Source organism: Aspergillus campestris, assembly GCF_002847485.1.
Source record: "Aspergillus campestris IBT 28561 chromosome Unknown P168scaffold_4, whole genome shotgun sequence".
Classification (NCBI taxonomy): domain Eukaryota; kingdom Fungi; phylum Ascomycota; class Eurotiomycetes; order Eurotiales; family Aspergillaceae; genus Aspergillus; species Aspergillus campestris.
Window position 1 is genome coordinate 1,669,366 of NW_020194339.1, and position 15,875 is coordinate 1,685,240.

General features: G+C 54.0%; 8 protein-coding genes across 8 annotated transcripts; 3 read left to right on the forward strand and 5 right to left on the reverse strand.

Annotated features, from left to right (window-relative positions):
• Nucleotides 1-40: 40 nt before the first annotated feature.
• P168DRAFT_289332 (methionine aminopeptidase MAP1) lies at nt 41-1,533 on the reverse strand. The gene is made up of 4 exons (XM_024836978.1): nt 1,320-1,533; nt 1,202-1,229; nt 831-1,147; nt 41-760 (listed from the first exon to the last, which is right to left on the reverse strand). Exons 1-4 carry the CDS (start codon nt 1,446-1,448, stop codon nt 107-109), a joined length of 1,128 nt encoding a protein of 375 aa, XP_024694519.1. The 5' UTR covers nt 1,449-1,533; the 3' UTR covers nt 41-106.
• A 233-nt stretch (nt 1,534-1,766) lies between these two features.
• Nucleotides 1,767-3,646, forward strand: bna4 (kynurenine 3-monooxygenase). The gene is made up of 3 exons (XM_024834993.1): nt 1,767-2,069; nt 2,127-2,341; nt 2,411-3,646. The coding sequence occupies exons 1-3, from the start codon at nt 1,952-1,954 to the stop codon at nt 3,590-3,592; spliced, it is 1,515 nt and encodes a 504-aa protein (XP_024694520.1). The 5' UTR covers nt 1,767-1,951; the 3' UTR covers nt 3,593-3,646.
• A 1,058-nt stretch (nt 3,647-4,704) lies between these two features.
• On the forward strand, nt 4,705-6,151 carry P168DRAFT_289334 (putative DNA-directed RNA polymerase III RPC4). The gene has a single exon (XM_024836979.1). It carries the CDS (start codon nt 4,768-4,770, stop codon nt 6,073-6,075), a length of 1,308 nt encoding a protein of 435 aa, XP_024694521.1. The 5' UTR covers nt 4,705-4,767; the 3' UTR covers nt 6,076-6,151.
• A 211-nt stretch (nt 6,152-6,362) lies between these two features.
• Nucleotides 6,363-7,624, reverse strand: P168DRAFT_266768 (uncharacterized protein; the record flags this gene model as incomplete). The annotated part of the gene is made up of 5 exons (XM_024834994.1): nt 6,363-6,708; nt 6,791-6,952; nt 7,021-7,077; nt 7,130-7,460; nt 7,516-7,624. 5 exons carry the CDS (start codon nt 7,622-7,624, stop codon nt 6,363-6,365), a joined length of 1,005 nt encoding a protein of 334 aa, XP_024694522.1.
• Nucleotides 7,625-8,168: 544 nt separating this feature from the next.
• On the reverse strand, nt 8,169-10,841 carry P168DRAFT_317433 (uncharacterized protein; the record flags this gene model as incomplete). Its single annotated transcript, XM_024840102.1, has 4 exons — nt 8,169-8,485; nt 8,582-8,858; nt 8,961-10,702; nt 10,799-10,841. 4 exons carry the CDS (start codon nt 10,839-10,841, stop codon nt 8,169-8,171), a joined length of 2,379 nt encoding a protein of 792 aa, XP_024694523.1.
• Nucleotides 10,842-11,189: 348 nt separating this feature from the next.
• P168DRAFT_289335 (uncharacterized protein) lies at nt 11,190-12,351 on the reverse strand. The gene is made up of 4 exons (XM_024836980.1): nt 12,029-12,351; nt 11,817-11,949; nt 11,697-11,754; nt 11,190-11,610 (listed from the first exon to the last, which is right to left on the reverse strand). The coding sequence occupies exons 1-4, from the start codon at nt 12,097-12,099 to the stop codon at nt 11,300-11,302; spliced, it is 573 nt and encodes a 190-aa protein (XP_024694524.1). The 5' UTR covers nt 12,100-12,351; the 3' UTR covers nt 11,190-11,299.
• Nucleotides 12,352-12,498: 147 nt separating this feature from the next.
• On the reverse strand, nt 12,499-14,194 carry P168DRAFT_326230 (uncharacterized protein). Its single transcript, XM_024841100.1, has 2 exons — nt 13,827-14,194; nt 12,499-13,751 (listed from the first exon to the last, which is right to left on the reverse strand). Exons 1-2 carry the CDS (start codon nt 13,958-13,960, stop codon nt 12,620-12,622), a joined length of 1,266 nt encoding a protein of 421 aa, XP_024694525.1. The 5' UTR covers nt 13,961-14,194; the 3' UTR covers nt 12,499-12,619.
• A 586-nt stretch (nt 14,195-14,780) lies between these two features.
• P168DRAFT_296236 (histidinol-phosphatase) lies at nt 14,781-15,778 on the forward strand (the record flags this gene model as incomplete). Its single annotated transcript, XM_024838098.1, has 2 exons — nt 14,781-14,939; nt 15,005-15,778. 2 exons carry the CDS (start codon nt 14,781-14,783, stop codon nt 15,776-15,778), a joined length of 933 nt encoding a protein of 310 aa, XP_024694526.1.
• Nucleotides 15,779-15,875: the final 97 nt, after the last annotated feature.

Below are 15,875 nucleotides of genomic sequence, written 5' to 3' on the forward strand. Positions count from 1 at the left end.
AAAACATTTTCTTATGGAAATCATTAAAAGGGAAACCATCGTCAAATGCGTTATTCCTATCTACTCTATCAAGGTTCGTCTGTCACCACTGGTAAGGGGACTTCCATCATGCGGACTCACTCGCCTGAGGAATGGGAATCGGCCCGCCGGGCGAATCAGGCAAACGCGCAGTCAACACCTCGACCCCATCCTCCGTCACCAACAACGTATGCTCAAACTGCGCCGACAGCGACCCATCAGCAGTCGTGCTAGTCCAGTCATCCGGCCATGTGCGATCCCGATGCGTGCCCAGATTAATCATCGGCTCAATGGTAAAGCACATGCCCGGCTTCGCCGTGCCGACGGCCTTATTCTTGCCATAGTGCGGCACATTCGGCGCACAGTGGAACAGCTGATTGATGCCGTGGCCGCAGTAGCTCTTGACGACGCTGCAGTTGCGCCCCTTGGCGTGCTTCTCGATGACGTTCCCGGGATCCCGGAAGAGCATGCCTGGTTTGACGAGCGCGATCGACTGATCGAGGCATTCGCGGGCCGTTTCGACGACGCGGACGGAGTCGGGGTTCGACCGGGCTTTTTCGCCCACGTAGTAGGTTTCGTTCAGGTCGCCGTGGAACCCGCCGTGGTAGAGGGTGACGTCGATGTTGATGATGTCGCCGTCTTGGAGGGTGCGTTGGTCCGGGATTCCGTGGCAGATGGTTTCGTTGATGGAGGTGCAGACGGATTTGGGGAAGTGCATGTAGTTTAGGGGGGAGGGGTAGGACTGTTCATGCAATATGAATATCCATAATTCAAATATATGGGAGAGGGTAAAAAGGGAGGGGGGGACCTACCTGCCGCTCAATACAAGCCTTATGCACCACCTCGTCGATATAATCCGTCGTGACACCAGCCTTCACCTCCCGCGCCGCAATATCCAGCACCTCGCGCGCCAGCCGACACACCTTGCGCATGCCCTCCTGCTCCTCCTTGTTGAGGATGGTGATGTTGTGCCGGCCGACGAACTTCTGCTCGGACCGCGGGATGCCATCGCGGGCGTAGTCCGGGTGCGGGATAGCGGCGGGGATGGAGCGCGGGCTGGACAGCGGGTAGACGGGGCGGAGGGAGCCCGTGTATTGGAAGGAGGGGAAGGGGTTGAAGTGGCCGGTGGCTGGATCTGGTTCAGAGACTATTCGGGGTGGGAAGAGGTTGGTGAGGAGGTTACTCTTTTTGTGGATGGTTTTGTGTTGGCTCTATTCACTGTTAGTTCTTCTTTCTTGGTTCCTCTCTTGTGGGCATCCTTTGAATGATTGATTTCATTATCTAGAAGAAAGAAAACATACCCAGCTCCGCTTGAAACAATCCTGTGAGCAGAAGAAACTGTCCGTCCCCGACTTCAGGCACGTCGGACATTGCAGCGTGCCCGCGGGCTTGTCGCAGTCCACACCACTACATCTCCGTTCGGCAGTCATGGTGGATATAATCGATATAATGGACAGAGAAGTAAGAAACAGCGAAATGTATTAAATCAACGGTAGAGTGACTGGTGATGTTGATCCCCCGCAGGAAATTGAGAAAATTCAAGAAAATAAAATCAGGCAAAATGATACTTCCGGATCGGGTATAGTGTAGTCGTCCGGAATGGGACTAGTGTAGGCGGTGAGTCGGGTATCGATAGCTGACTAATAACGCATCACGTGGGCGGTCACTCGGGGCAGAATCGCCCGTCCCGATAACAGATCGCGGGGATCCACAATCCACCGGTTCGATCGACTAATCCTCGCTCCAAACGGGACTAACTGCCTTTTATTTCCCCGGTGAGCGACGGCCTAATCCAGTTTAATTCAAAGGACGCCCCACTGCCTGCTTCCTTCAATGACTCAAAACGGTGCGTGGTTGACAACAGTCGGTGGTATATACCCCTCTCCGATCGAGATTTCCACCCCACTTGCCGTGCTGCGGGCAGATCGTCTTCATGGTTAAGTCTACGAGACAGAAGGTTGTTATTGTTGGGGCTGGTCCTGTGGGGTCGCTGGCTGCGTTGTATGCGGCAGCGAGGGGGGACGATGTTGAGGTGTATGAGTTGCGAGGGGGTATGTTGATGCTCTTTATCCAACGTGGTTGCTTAGATTGATCTAACAACAGTATAGATCTTCGCGATCCTGCCACGATCCCCCTCAATTTCACCAAATCTATCAATCTCGCGCTCTCGGAGCGCGGGATCAATGCGATGAGACACGCGGACCGGGAGGAGCTGATCGACAGGATTATGCACGATGCGATCCCAATGCATGGTCGCATGATACACGGCCAAGACGGGGAGGAGTTGTGGGAAGCTGCGCAGCTATATGATGTGCATGGACAGGTCAGTACCCCGGAGACTTAAGCCTCTCCGTTGACGCTCGTGGTTCAAAACGTCTAACTCCAATACCAGGCCATCAATGCAGTGGATAGAGGAATCCTGAACAACGCTTTGCTCGACGAGCTGGAACGCACCCCCAACGTCAAGCTGTTCTTCAACCATAAACTGACCGGCGCCGACTTCCACACCAACCGCGCCTGGTTCGAGCGTCGACTCCCCGGGGATTCGCCCACTCCCAACTCCAACAACCGCTACCCCGAGATCGAGGTACCGTTCGACTTCATGATTGGCGCCGATGGCGCGCACTCCGCCGCGCGGTTCCACATGATGAAGTTTGCGCGCGTGGACTACCAGCAGGAGTATATCGATACCCTGTGGTGTGAGTTCCGCATCCCGCCGTCCGACGACGGTGACTTTCGCATCTCCCCCAACCATCTGCACATCTGGCCGGGCAAGGAGTACATGTTCATCGCCCTGCCGTCGGCAGACAAATCCTTCACCTGCACCCTCTTCTCCCCTGCCATCCACTACACCAAACTGACCGAGTCCCCCGAGACACTGGTGGACTTCTTCCATGCGAATTTCCCCGGCGTCTGCCCCAATCTAATTGCGCCCCACGCACTGCAGGAGCAGTTTGCGAGCAACCCGCATCTTCCCCTCATCAGCATCAAATGTAACCCCCATCACTACGGCTCCAGCGTCGTCATCGTCGGCGACGCCGCACACGCCGTCCTCCCCTTCTACGGCCAGGGTCTCAACGCGGGCCTCGAAGACATCCGCGTCCTATTCGAATGTCTAGACAGCTCCGATCTATACGACTCAAAGGCGTCGCCCAGCGTCCGCGCACAGCGCCGCGAGACCGCTCTGCAGCAGTACACCGACCAGCGCTCGGCAGACACTCACGCAATCAACGACCTCTCCAAGCAAAACTACGCCGAGATGCGCTGGGGCGTGAAACTTCCCCTGTACAAGATCCGCAAGTCAGTCGAAGAATCCCTCGACCGATACGTGCCCCGGTTGGGCTGGAAGACGCAATACTCCCGCGTCAGCTTCAGCAACCAGCGCTATTCGGACGTCATCCGGGCTGCGCGCCACCAGGGGACGGTGCTGGGTTTGGGTCTAGGGTCTCTTGTGGTCTCCGGCGTGGCGGTTGCGGGCGTCCTCATGTGGAGGTATTCGTTCCGGCAGTGTCTTGGGTCGCTTTTGCAGTCTGGTTGGAGTCGCTTGGGGAGTCTTTGGTCGAGGGGTGGTTGACCTGCATACTCTGTTTATTTTGTATATTCAACTATGGTATCACTTGTAAGCTACAGCACAATGAGCTACGGAGAGATTTACGTTCTTTCTTGTCCACAATTGTATAGGATTCTTGTATGCTTGGTACTGTAGTCAAAGCATCGGGCGAATCACCGGTGCAGGTCTCCACGTGGATAAGTGTACTAACTGTTACGTAAATCTCTTTTGTTATATTATCCATCTATATATATATATATATATATCTTGATCGTTATTTGTCGCTATTCAAGTTCATATCAACTATGTATAGATGGCATCCGCATCCGGTTTAGCGCCCCGCCCCGCATCACAAGTTTAACGCGCGCTTCTTTTTTTCTGGTCGGATCCAATTCTCCAACTCAACTCAACTCATCGTCGCGAAAACCTTTCAGTACAATACTATCTCTCTTGTCTCCTTGATTCTCCTCTACACGCAATACTGATGGGAGATCGGCTTTTGTTATACATTTAATCTTTTTTCCTTTTTTCCCACCCAGGCGTCATTCAGTGCCACTAATCACCCCGCCCATGTCCGTCTATCGTCGATTCTAGATTCCTCCTTTCTGTCGCTTTCAGTTCAATCCTCCTTTCTTACATAAGAGCACTTCGTGCTAGGAGGCATAACAATTGCCATGCCTCCCAAAGCGAACCCCCGACGAGGCGCATCCGCCGCCGCGGCCAACCGCCGAACAGATGCAGCAACTCCCTCCGAGAGCCCGGCCCCGACACCGGGCGCGGCCGGTCCATCCGCTCCTAGACCTCCCGTCCAGCGTCTTCAGTCATTGAAGAAGTCCACACCGTCCGGGAGTATCCGGCCGACATCCAAGCCGCCTGCCGCCGCCGCGGCCGGGCCGGGCGGAGAGCCCGCCAAGCCAACTCTCAAATACAAGCCGCGGGCTGTTGGTCGACGCAGCAAGGAAGAGCGAGAGGCGATTGAAAAGCTCGAAGCCCAGCGCAACCGCGAGCGATTGGCTGAGGCTGCTGCTATCCAGAAGGGCCGGGGGCGGGGGAGTGGTGGACCGGGCGGACGAGGAGGGTTTAATGGACGTGGCGGGGCGATGGGGTCTGCTGGACCGCTGGGGTCTGGTATGGGGGCGCGGAGAGGTCGTGGAGGCTTCTCGCAGCGGTTTGGGGGGGGTGACTCGCGCGCGTCGTCTATGTCGAGGCGGAGTCGGTCGATTATTGATTTGGGGAGTGGGGCGGTTAGTCGGGATGTTTCGTCCGATGAGAGTGATACCGATGTTCGCATTAGTATCGACCAGATCAACCTGGATAGCTCGGATGATGAGGGCCAGGAGGTCGTGGATAAGAAGAAGGGCAAGGTCGCTGTTAAGGGCGCGGGGGCGTCCGGCGAGAAAGGCCTGCGACCGATCCGAGTTGAGAGACATGAGCATGAGGAACGAGTGGTCAGTGTCAATATGGAGTCCAGCTCGAGTAAATCTGCCGAGCTCCGCGAGCAGGCGAAGGGCAAAGCCGCCGAGGACGATGCGCTCTTCGTGCAGGATGACGACGACGGCCCGGCTCAGCCTGAGACCGAACCGAAGGTCAAGCCGGAGCCCACCGACGACGACGACCAGCACATGGCGGATGTTGCACCGCACGCGGATGAATCCATGATCACGGACGATGGGTTCCTGCCGGTGCAGACTGTGAAGGTGCGCCGGAAGCTAGACTCCAAGGAGCCGTCCGAGCCACCCGTCGTCAAGGAGGAGAAGAGTCTCCTGCGCACGAAGGAAGATATCGAGGAATACGAGCGCCACGCACAGGACCTGCTGGTCATCAAGGACCTGCTCTGGAAGGAGCCCCCCGCCCCCGCCGCGGAGGCGAAAGAGCCCGACGCTGAACAGCCCGAAGCATCAACCAGCGGACCAGATGTCGCCGTCACCGACCAAGACAAGGACGGGGAAAAGCCCGAAGGAGAAGAAGCCGAGAAGAAGGACGAAGAAGAAGTCGAAGACAAGCTCTCCGGCCAGCTCTTCCTCATGCAGTTCCCGCCCATGACGCCCAATCTGGTCGTCCCCGGCGAGGCTTCTTCTGCCCCCGCACCCACCGAGAACGCCACCGAAGCACCACAATCAACACAACCACCCACCGGCGAGACAGCCCCGCAGCCCGACGTCCCCGTGAAGCAAGAATACGGCGTCGAGGTCCTCGACGGGCCGGACGAGTCTTCCGCGACGCGCGAACCCCCCCGCGTCGTCACGGCCACAGACTGGCAGCTCAATGCGGGCCGCGTCGGCAAGCTGAACGTGCATGCCTCGGGCCGGGTGACCATGACGTGGGGCGGGATCAGCTTCGAGCTGGACCGTGCTACGGCTGTGGATTTCCTCCAGGAGGCGGTTATCGCGTCGACGCCGCCGGGGGCGTCGGTGGAGGATGAGCCTGAGGAGGAGAGGAAGGTGTGGGCTATGGGGCAGCTTAGTGGGAAGTTTACGGTTATGCCTAATTGGGGGGAGATGTTGTAAGTGCTGGCTTATTTGGTTTGGGTTGGTGTAATCATGATTTAGCATGTGGGATGTCAAAATATAGAGCTGTCTTGTGATGTTAACAAGATATATATACATATTTATATACTTTTTGCTTGTAGATTAGTAGTGTAAACGATGTTGTTATAAAGACTGCTATACTAATTGTATACATATACGATCCGTATCTACTACACTATATATTTCCGTCCAGACAACCTTCAATACCCACACTATATTCTATCAACCACAACCCAACCAGTAAATATCCACCTACTACGGAGCAACTACTGTTTCACCCCCCAAACCCTCACAGGCAACACAACACAAGGCTTATCAGGACACACATTCTCGCGCACAATATTCTTAAACTGCGGCCCATTCGGCCCCGCCGCATACTTCGGTTGTCCAAACAATGACGGTCCCCCAGGGAGGGCATCGTCGCCCCACCGCCCGTTGAACCGCAGCCAGCTGACGGGGTAGACGGGGTCATAGGGGTGGAAGGATGCGTCGGCGTCGTTGTAGCTGTAGGCGTATGCGTTGGGCACGGGATCCCACAGGATGCCTTTTTCGGTGGTGTCGACGAGGAAGCCTGCGGGGAGGTTGAGGTGTGGGATGGTGTGGTCGTGGTTGCTGTGTAGATAACTATGTGTTAGTATTTGCTTTTGGGTGGGGGGTTGTGTTGGCTGGTATAGCAGGTGGGGAGGAGGAATACCCTTCTGTAGCGTAGACGGCGTGAGTGCCTTTGGCGGAGTATGCGAGTGGTCGCTTGTCTTGCTTTTCTGTGGCGTCGTAGGTGAAAGCCTGGCCGTTGGAGTGCTGGCTGTACCAGAGGGCTTTGGGGGTTCCGTTTTCGAAGCGGATCATGTTGTGTTCCCTATGGATATGATTGCATGCGTGTTAAAGCGCCGGACCTTGGGATAGGTAGTGTAGAGCTATACTAACCAGTCTCCGATATGGTTCCCGAATTCCATTCCCAGGACAGTGTTTCCTTGGTTATACCTGACATGGATGAGTCTAGATACCATGATGACTAGATACGAAGGGTCCTCACGCGTAGAAGTAAAAGTAGAATGCGTCTACGATGCTATCTCCATGCTCACGGACGATAATAGTCGACGCGACTGCGTCTTTCGTCTGGCCGTTCTCGTCCGGAGTCACACCGCGGAACCATGCCGGCTGCGGATCAGCGTCGATGCCCTCGATGGATGTTAAGAAGACACTGGTGTTTCCGAGGTCGTTGAGTTGGTCGAGATTGTCGAGTCTCAATGGCGAGGGTGCGCCTTGGACAGGTTTCCAGTTGACTTGGGGGGTCGTGTGGACTAGCTGTTGCCGTATGTCGGAGGGCATGTATGGGTCTTCTTTGTGGAGCCAGACTAGAGGGGCTGTGGAAGTTAGTTCTATGTTTGGTAAGGTGGTATTAGGGTTTAGTGAGCATACCGTAGTCTAAGACATAGTTGGGGGTTGAGATGGCTGTGGGGTCTATGGTCGATGCATCCACTGTGTGGAGGATGCTATATAGAGCGAGGGTATACCCTCGGTTCAACATGCCAAACATGATGCTGCTATGCTTGCTCGGAAGAAAAGTAGAGTGCAATTAAGACATGCATCAGAGAGATTATACAGAGTAGTCTATCATTTATACTAGAAGTATATGAGATAACACAGCTGGTCAAGTGATGCATCAAAAGGATAAGCGTGCATTAATCATGCACACTGTCAGGTCCCGTGCCATCTAGATCAACCTCCTCTTCTCTCTTCTCCTCCATCCCACCGTCTCATCTTTATCTTATTAACACACCCCTACGCTGTCAGACTGTCATCTGCAGATGATCTACAATAAACATAGTCCCTGAATGGGTCTCCATGGTGTGTCAATGTAACCCTGTGAATCCCCTAAGAGTGAGCTCCATTCCTAATGATATAACTAGGGCCAGCTGACCAGAAACATTGAATCACCAACCATCTCAAACAAATCTCGCGTGGATACCTCTCTCAAAATAAATCAAACAAACACAACAATGTACAGGGATATATATATACAAGGAAATAACCATTTCAGCGCACTCTTCGCTTGCAACCCATCGATGCAGCTAGTCTACTGCCTCATCCTCGTCACTGTCATCACGCTCCTCAGTATCTGTGTCGTCTGTCTCGTGTCGAATGGGTGTAGGGGTCACCAGTCGCTGTTTGGCTCGCATTCTTCGACGGGCATCCCTGGTCGTCGGTTGGTAGGAAGCCGATCTGTGGCGTGAGGGGCCGTTGTTAATACTGACTTGGATTTCCGGCTCGCTTTCAGATTCCGAATCCGTTGTAGGTTCGGTGTCGCTCGATGAGAATAGCTTTCGGGAAGAGGTTTCGTTGGTCGGTGCATTCTGAGTTGACTGTCGAATCTTGCGGTATCTTGGCTCTGTATTGGAATGATTAACTAGCGTGGACTTGGTTTGTGGTGTTTCTCATGGATTTAAAAGACTTTTCGCATAGAGTGGTCTTGCGCCGAACTTACTCTCCTTTGGTTCGCTTTCATCATACAGACTGTCTGCGCTGGAAGATGATCCGTCCGTTTCATCTTCCGATGAGCTCAATTCTTGACCGCCGCTAAATCCCAGAGATTTGAAGAACGAAGGCCTAGCACGGGATCGCGATGTTCTAAATGGAGTATCGGTTTTTACCCTCCGAGATATGACCTCCTCTGCAACTTCGCTGCCATCAGAGTCACAGTCCCCCTCGTCAGAAGACTGGGACTCTAATTCAGAATCGAGACAGACTACTGATGGGCCGCTCTGTCTTGAATCAAGATCACTCTCATCTGAACATTCAGACGTGGACTCGAATACACTTGGTCTTACAGGTGGCCTTGGTTGCATTTTCTGCTTTGGAAATACTTGCTTTCGCTGCGGCTCAGCTGCAATAGCCTTGAAATCTTGGGCGGATTCACATCGGCTAGTGTTCATTGCCTTGGTCATGGACCTCGGCTTGAACGGATCTTTCAATCTGGGTTTGGTATTCTTGAAAGTATTTTCATTCAACGCCTTTGACGGGCCATCTATATATCGCTCCTTGCGGAGTGTCCTCTCCTTTCGGAGTGGTTGGTCACCTTTCACAAACGCCTTGGGTGGGCGCTGCTTGGTGGGTTGCTTCATTTTTTCAGACTCGGCGCTACTCTCGCTCCCTGAGGAACTTGAGATTGAGCTCGACCTAGAGCTGGGACTAAACTCAGACTCTTGAATAGGCTCTCGCTTCGATCCGGCACGACGTGCAGAAGGCTTTCTACTAGGAGTTTCCCAAGGGGATAATCGTCCTGGGTTGGCCACCATCCAATGCTTCGGCGTAAGAGACCTAGACATGGACTTCCGAGTTGACGAGGGGGTTTTACCCTCAAGCTCGTCATCGGACGGCACAAACGCCCAGCGTTCATACTGCTTGGACGTATCACCAGGGGACGAGTCCTTCCGTTTAACGGGTGTAGGGTACCAGGCTTCTTTCCAGGCATCGAAAACAGCATCTGGTTCCCCATTAACACGCCGAAGTAAGACCTTGCGCCTGATCTTCCGCCATTTGTCTCCACACTGCTGTTCCGAGCGGGAATGGCTCAGGCCATGGCTCACTTGGTACCAAGAAATGTCAATTGAGGGGTCCATCTCGTAGATGTCCCGGCCTAACAAGGCATCCTCACCAACCTGCTTCATCCGGTCCCACATCGCCTGCAAGGTGTCCAACAGGCCTTGGATTTCGGCCTGGGACCAAACCCCTTGGTTCATCGTGGTCCGGTGTTGCAATTGATTCCGCCACCGTTGGGCGACATCATCGGAGCTTCTATCTAGCTGCTTGGCTATAAACGCCCACTGAGCGCCATACACCAAATGGTGAGAAATGAGCTCTTCATCCTGCGCAGCGGTCCACGTATGTGAAACCTGCTTATACGGGAGAAAATGCCTTCTCATAAAGCGACAAACTGACTCGGCATTCCGCGTGGGAAGAACCTCGTATATACGATCCCAGAAATCGTGTTTCCTGATGAGGTGCTTGGGAAACACTCCATCACCAGGATCCCGATCTGAGTGCTGGACCATGAGGTTGAAGTCAAATCCATTGATGCCGTGAGTATTGCAAAAATCGATCTTGAAATCTTCCAGTAGCTCACGCTCGTACTCACTGAATCGGCCTCGGCTGCCAACCGCTCGACCTTGCTTTCCTTTCCTCGGCGTTGATGGTGTCGGCGGCGGATAGGTTCGTATGGCTTTTCTGGGTGTGACCGGTGGGGTGGGATGCTCACGTATTGTCTCTGAGGGCTCTGCGGAAGCAGCATCTGGGTCGTCTGTATTTTTACAGACAACCCGCGGAGCTGTCCTCGTGTTTGACTCGTCGTTGGAAGCATCATCGTCCGACTGCGAATCTGCTCGACAGTTTGGTGTGTCGCGATGTCGGCCTGGCTGCCTACGCAACTCGGGGATTTTCTTCCGCTTAGACGGACGAGCTGTCACCTTGTCTGATGGGGAGGCGATGAGAGAAGTGGTGCGCTTCTTATGCTTTCTCGTCCGTTGATTCTTCTTGGGCGTTGACGGTGATGCATCTGTATCTTCCTCTTTGGGAGTGCGCGAGCGTGGCGGCGGTTTCGGAGAATTTTCTTGCGACAACACCACATGAGTTAGTGAGCATCCTCAGCCACAGTCCTTTCCACCATCGACAGCTCGGCCATATGATAAACAAATAGCGAGCTCACCGGTGACTCGACGGAGCGGACCGGCTCCGGTGGATTTAACCATCAGCGGCGATGGATATGGGATTGAAGTGTTTGGAGGACAGCGTTTGAAGGGTGTGATGACGGGGAAACAACAACATTCTTTGAGAAAGGAAGAATGGGAAGATGCAATTTGCAGAAATCTGGCATTGCGTTTGTCGTTTCCACTATTTATGACCTGTCAGAAAGGAACGCGACCTACGCGTGGTTTTATGGGTCGACCCGCGTTCGACAGTTACCCACTTTTCACCTGTCCATCTTTTGTGATTAGATGTCGAATTGACTGGTCATATGCATATGCTAGTGATGACTGTATTACGATGGAAGAGAATGCTCTACTGCAGCAGAGGTCCAGCAGGATGAATCCGGATGACGGCCCAAGTGAACTATATATTCGGCACTAGCGACGCCCATACGAAGAATGAATAACATTTGAATTCAATTACCAATGCACTTCCACATCCCAAACCAAACAAGAGACATTCATAGACTCTGCTTCCCCTTCTGTTCCGCCTCTAACTCCCGCTTCTCGTGCGCTTCCTTCATCAGCTTAAAAAGCCTTAGATCCAGCGGAATCCTCTCTCCCAACCACGTCGCCCGCTGAGTGTGATTGCGCTCTTCCTCCAACTCCACGGTATTGGGATGGATCAGTGCGCTCAGCGGCCCCCGGTTGACAATCAGCCACGGAATGAAGGCGCCGAACTGCGCCGGCGTGAAGATATTGACCTCGAACATGGCGACTGGATGCGGTCCGACGGGTTGGTCGAAGAAGCGGTAGATGCGGAGTTCGGGGACTGGCGCGTTCAAACTGCTGTCAGCTTATACATCTACTGACTTACTACCAGTATATATCTCTAAAAATAAGGAATGCGCTACTAACACTCCCGTCTGATTCTCTCCCAGAGAGCCCGGGCGTATGCTGCCTGGTCTGGGTTATTCTGCAGACGTGTTAGCAAAAACGAAGATCCGATCATCGCGGATGGTACAGGTGTCGCCGAACCTGAAAATGATAGATGTGTATATCGAACCCCCCGCGACGGCCTTTCGTCAAGGGGTCGGGGAATTCCTCGTATGCTTTGCTGACGATGCCATGTTGGGGGTTTTTGAGAGATTTTCCGTCTTCATTCTTTTCTCTGCATGATAAACGCTGATTAGTCGATTGCTGGAGGTGGTAGTGTTGATTTGCTATCTGTCTATATGCACCGGACGTACTCGGATAGAGGCTCCTGGCCCTCGTGGCCTTCCAGAGGCCAGGGAAATGAGTATGCGAATTGGTCTGTCATGGTTCGGTCTGGGCTGGTTTGAATTAACAGGTTACAACGGTTATGTCGGAGGAAATGTGCTATATAGTAAGATCGACAGTCCCAAGGCAAATCGCAACTCCAACAAAGAACCGGATATATATATACCCCGCGATCACGAAAGCGTCCCAACTAGATCCTGGGAATTGATAATCCAAACCCAAAGACAAAGAAGAATGACGTATGATTCAGCGGATATTTGCAATGCTTAGGAATCAGTAGTTGCAATGGTTGACAATGACTTATGTAGTGAATGAGTCTGGATGAGGTGAGCTGTGGATTTCCGCGCTCTGACAAACCCGCGGAATGGAGCCGGATCGCGGGTTTCCTTTTTGGGAAAGGTCTGCTTGGTTGATCTTATCAATCTTGTATACATTTGGACTCCGACACTTGATGAATATAGAAGGCTCTAACATAGGTTTATTGTCCCAAACTCCAGTCCCTATCCAAATTCCAATGGTCATGTTCGCTAATACTGTAGAAAAAAGAAAGCAGAAAATGACTACCAAGGCGCCTTAAGTTCCACATGCCCATCCTCGTCAATAACCTTCCCCCGATCCCACTCTCGACCCTCGCCCTTACGCGACCACTTCACGTCTTCGATCCTGCTCTCGTCGTCACCAGCTGCAGTAGTAGAAGCGGTGGTATTCTTCTTCCACCGCTGGACGAAGTCATCGCCAAACCCTGCCTCGCGCAGTCGATCCTCGCCTTGCTGTTTCCACCGCGCGCGGTCACGCACCGCCTCCAGGGACGCCTCCCAGTCGTCCTCGGCGGTCATTAGGCCCGCAACGTGCCGTCTTAGGCGTCCGTTGGACGGTTTATTTGTTTCTTCTTCGTCCGGCTGGACGTCCATTGACGGGTCGTAGTCGGCGGCGAAATGCGCATCAATGTTGCTGAGATTGTAGGCGCCTCGGCCGCGAGACCGAATCGGCGGGTCTATCTTTGGGGGTAGAGGCCCGACGAGGTCTTCTAGAGGGTCGGAGTCGTGTCCAGATGGCGGTGGCGGAAGACGCGATGCGCTCTTGCTGAATGAGGGCGAGAGGCGTCGCGAAGAGGCGTGTCCGCGAGAGCGACGGCCCTCGTCACGGGCCTTTCTGCGCGCGCGGTCCCCGTCGGGCGATCGCGACCGAGATCGAGACGGGGAGGCGGACCGCTTGTGGTGTCGGCGACGGTGGCGACGGCTTGACTCGTGGTCTCGGTCGTGTCGCGGGGAGCGGCTTCGCGAACGGGATTCGGAGCGGTGTCGTCTGCTCCGTCGGGATGATTTGTGCCGGTGGTCTTTGTCAGACCCGTCGTCATCATCGTAGGATTCATGCCTCCGTCTGTGTTTGTGCGAGCGCTCCCTGTCCCCAGACGGCGAGCGACTCCTACGCCGGCGGCGATGCGTGTGTCGGTGGTGGTCCTTCCTGTCGCGTTCTGACTCCTTGGTGTCCGATGATCGGTGGGGGCGGTGACGACTGTCGCGGGGGTGGTCTTGGTCGTCCATAGAAAACAGACGGTTCCTTCTCAGCTGCTGCATCTTATCCCGGGCCTCTCTCTCCTCCTTGCGTTTCAGCGCCGCGTTATGGCTGTCCGTCTGATTGATGATGTGACGCAGGAATCGGGTGTTGGGTTTGGGGGCCGCGCCGGTCGGTCTGCCACCATCATCATGTTAGCATGGTCCAATTGCGCACTGGTCTTATAGTGAATAGTTAAGAGATCGGTCGTACCGTCGCGGCAGATACGCCTCTGCTCCCTGTCTCGCGTAGTTCGCGGAGTTGTCCCGCGCCTCACGCGCGAGGACTTGCGCCACGTAGTCATCGCTGCTCAGATCATCCATGGTTCCTAATCGATTGGGAGGCATGTAGCTCGCAGCGTCACCTCCTCCAGGGATATGGGATGCTGATCGGGAGGCGATGCGTTGGCGTAGAAGTCGATTGTCGAAGAGCGATGAGACTGCAAACCGGACAAACGCATCACATGACCTGACGTCAGGTATACCCTATATCAGGCCAGCGAGGGCACCGTATTGGTTTGCCGGAAGCTGCTAGAATGGATCGGAGATGGTTATAGACAATTATCGACAGTTGGATCACTGTGTATTGGAAGGAGTAAAGTGGCCACACGAGATGTCATATTGTTTAATTGAGTCTGATATGGCGGCCTGAGGCACCAAGTGACCGATCACTCAATCAGTCGGTCTGACTGACATATGCAAACATAGGTCAGATCAAATCAATATATATCGTTATTCTGACTCTATCGACAATACTTCCTCGGTAAGACTACACTTCCAACCAGAGTTATACAGAGTTATACAATTCCGAGCCTATCGCAGGGCGGGAAGATGGGGCAGAATGACGACGATGCGAATCAACAGACCGGCCGATGATCAGCGAAGATCTGATCTTCTCCCCCAATTGCTCGGACAGTATTCTGGATCTGACACGCGGTGTTTGATTTAAATACCCTGGAGAGAACGAGCTGAAGAAGTGCCCCTGATTTCTCCAACTCCGAGTCTGCTCACTGTCATCTGTCGGTCTTCCCCGCAGCGGGGTTATCAGAATCGGTTATCAGAGTCGCTCAGGTGCGTGGATCAGGACCACTGAGTCGCACGGCATCCGATTGCCCTTCTGGATCTTATATTAACCACTCTTAGGCTGGTCGTACAATCAACCGACGAAATGCCCTTCTCTCACCACAGCCACTCGGGCCAGTTCTGCCCCGGCCATGCCAAAGACTCCCTGGAACAGGTCATCCAGCTGGCCATCGCCAAAGGATTCGAAGTCTTCTGTCTGACGGAACACATGCCACGGGATGAAGTTGACTTTTACCCCGAAGAGGTAACGCGACACCGGACCCGAGAAGAAATCCGACAATCGGTCAAATAGCTAATAGAGCCGCTCAGATCGAGGCCGGGAACACAGTCGCAGAGATGGTCACCAACGAGGCTGCCTACATTGCGGAGGCCCAAAGACTGCGCGCTAAATACGCCTCGCAGATCCAGATCCTGATCGGTTTTGAAACGGACTGGATCCGACCCTCATCGTTGACCCTCATCCAAGAAGCCCTCTCCCGCCAGCCCTTTGAATTTTTTGTCGGCTCAATCCACCACACCAAGACCGTTCCCATCGACTACGACCGCCCGCTATACGAGAAGGCCCGCGAGCTGGCTGGGGGAACGGACGAACTGGTCTTCGAGGCGTACCTCGACGAGCAGCTCGACATGCTGCAGAAGCTGAAGCCGCTGGTGGTGGGCCACTTCGACCTGATCCGGCTGAAGAGCGACGATCCCGACCGGAGTTTCAAGACCTGGCCAGGCGTCTGGCAGAAGGTGCTCCGGAATCTGGACTTTGTGGCGAGCTACGGCGGCATCTTGGAGCTGAACTCGGCGGCGTTGCGGAAAGGCATGAAGGAGCCGTATCCCAGCGGAGAGATCTGCCGGGAATTCTTGACCCGCGGAGGGCGGTTCTGTCTATCCGATGATAGCCATGGGTTGGACCAGGTCGGACTGAATTTCCACCGGGTGTTGGCGTTTGTCGAGCAGGTGGGGATTCAGAAGTTGCATTATCTCGCTCTGGGGGATGACGGCGTCGATGCGCGATTTCCGCGGACTTGTGTCCGGGAGGTCAGCGTGGAGGAATTAAAGACGAGGCCGTTTTGGGCTGCATATGCATCGTAATATATTGGGTAGATAGATAATTTTCAGGGATATTCTTGTGTTGGTGTACTCCGTAGTGCAACTATATGAATGCCCAACATCCGCTCTTTCTCTTATC

Coding starts and splice junctions, on each gene's coding strand:
- bna4 (XM_024834993.1), top strand. CDS start 1,952: ATGGTTAAGTCTACGAGACAGAAGGTTGTTATTGTTGGGGCTGGTCCT. Junction 2,070..2,126: donor GGTGTATGAGTTGCGAGGGG/GTATGTTGATGC, acceptor ACAACAGTATAG/ATCTTCGCGATCCTGCCACG. Junction 2,342..2,410: donor TATATGATGTGCATGGACAG/GTCAGTACCCCG, acceptor CTCCAATACCAG/GCCATCAATGCAGTGGATAG.
- P168DRAFT_326230 (XM_024841100.1), bottom strand. CDS start 13,960: ATGCCTCCCAATCGATTAGGAACCATGGATGATCTGAGCAGCGATGAC. Junction 13,752..13,826: donor GAGGCGTATCTGCCGCGACG/GTACGACCGATC, acceptor TGATGGTGGCAG/ACCGACCGGCGCGGCCCCCA.
- P168DRAFT_289335 (XM_024836980.1), bottom strand. CDS start 12,099: ATGACAGACCAATTCGCATACTCATTTCCCTGGCCTCTGGAAGGCCAC. Junction 11,755..11,816: donor TACACATCTATCATTTTCAG/GTTCGGCGACAC, acceptor ACACGTCTGCAG/AATAACCCAGACCAGGCAGC. Junction 11,611..11,696: donor GGAGAGAATCAGACGGGAGT/GTTAGTAGCGCA, acceptor TGAACGCGCCAG/TCCCCGAACTCCGCATCTAC.
- P168DRAFT_289332 (XM_024836978.1), bottom strand. CDS start 1,448: ATGACTGCCGAACGGAGATGTAGTGGTGTGGACTGCGACAAGCCCGCG. Junction 1,230..1,319: donor ATTGTTTCAAGCGGAGCTGG/GTATGTTTTCTT, acceptor AACAGTGAATAG/AGCCAACACAAAACCATCCA. Junction 1,148..1,201: donor CAAAACCATCCACAAAAAGA/GTAACCTCCTCA, acceptor AACCAGATCCAG/CCACCGGCCACTTCAACCCC.
- P168DRAFT_289334 (XM_024836979.1), top strand. CDS start 4,768: ATGTCGAGGCGGAGTCGGTCGATTATTGATTTGGGGAGTGGGGCGGTT.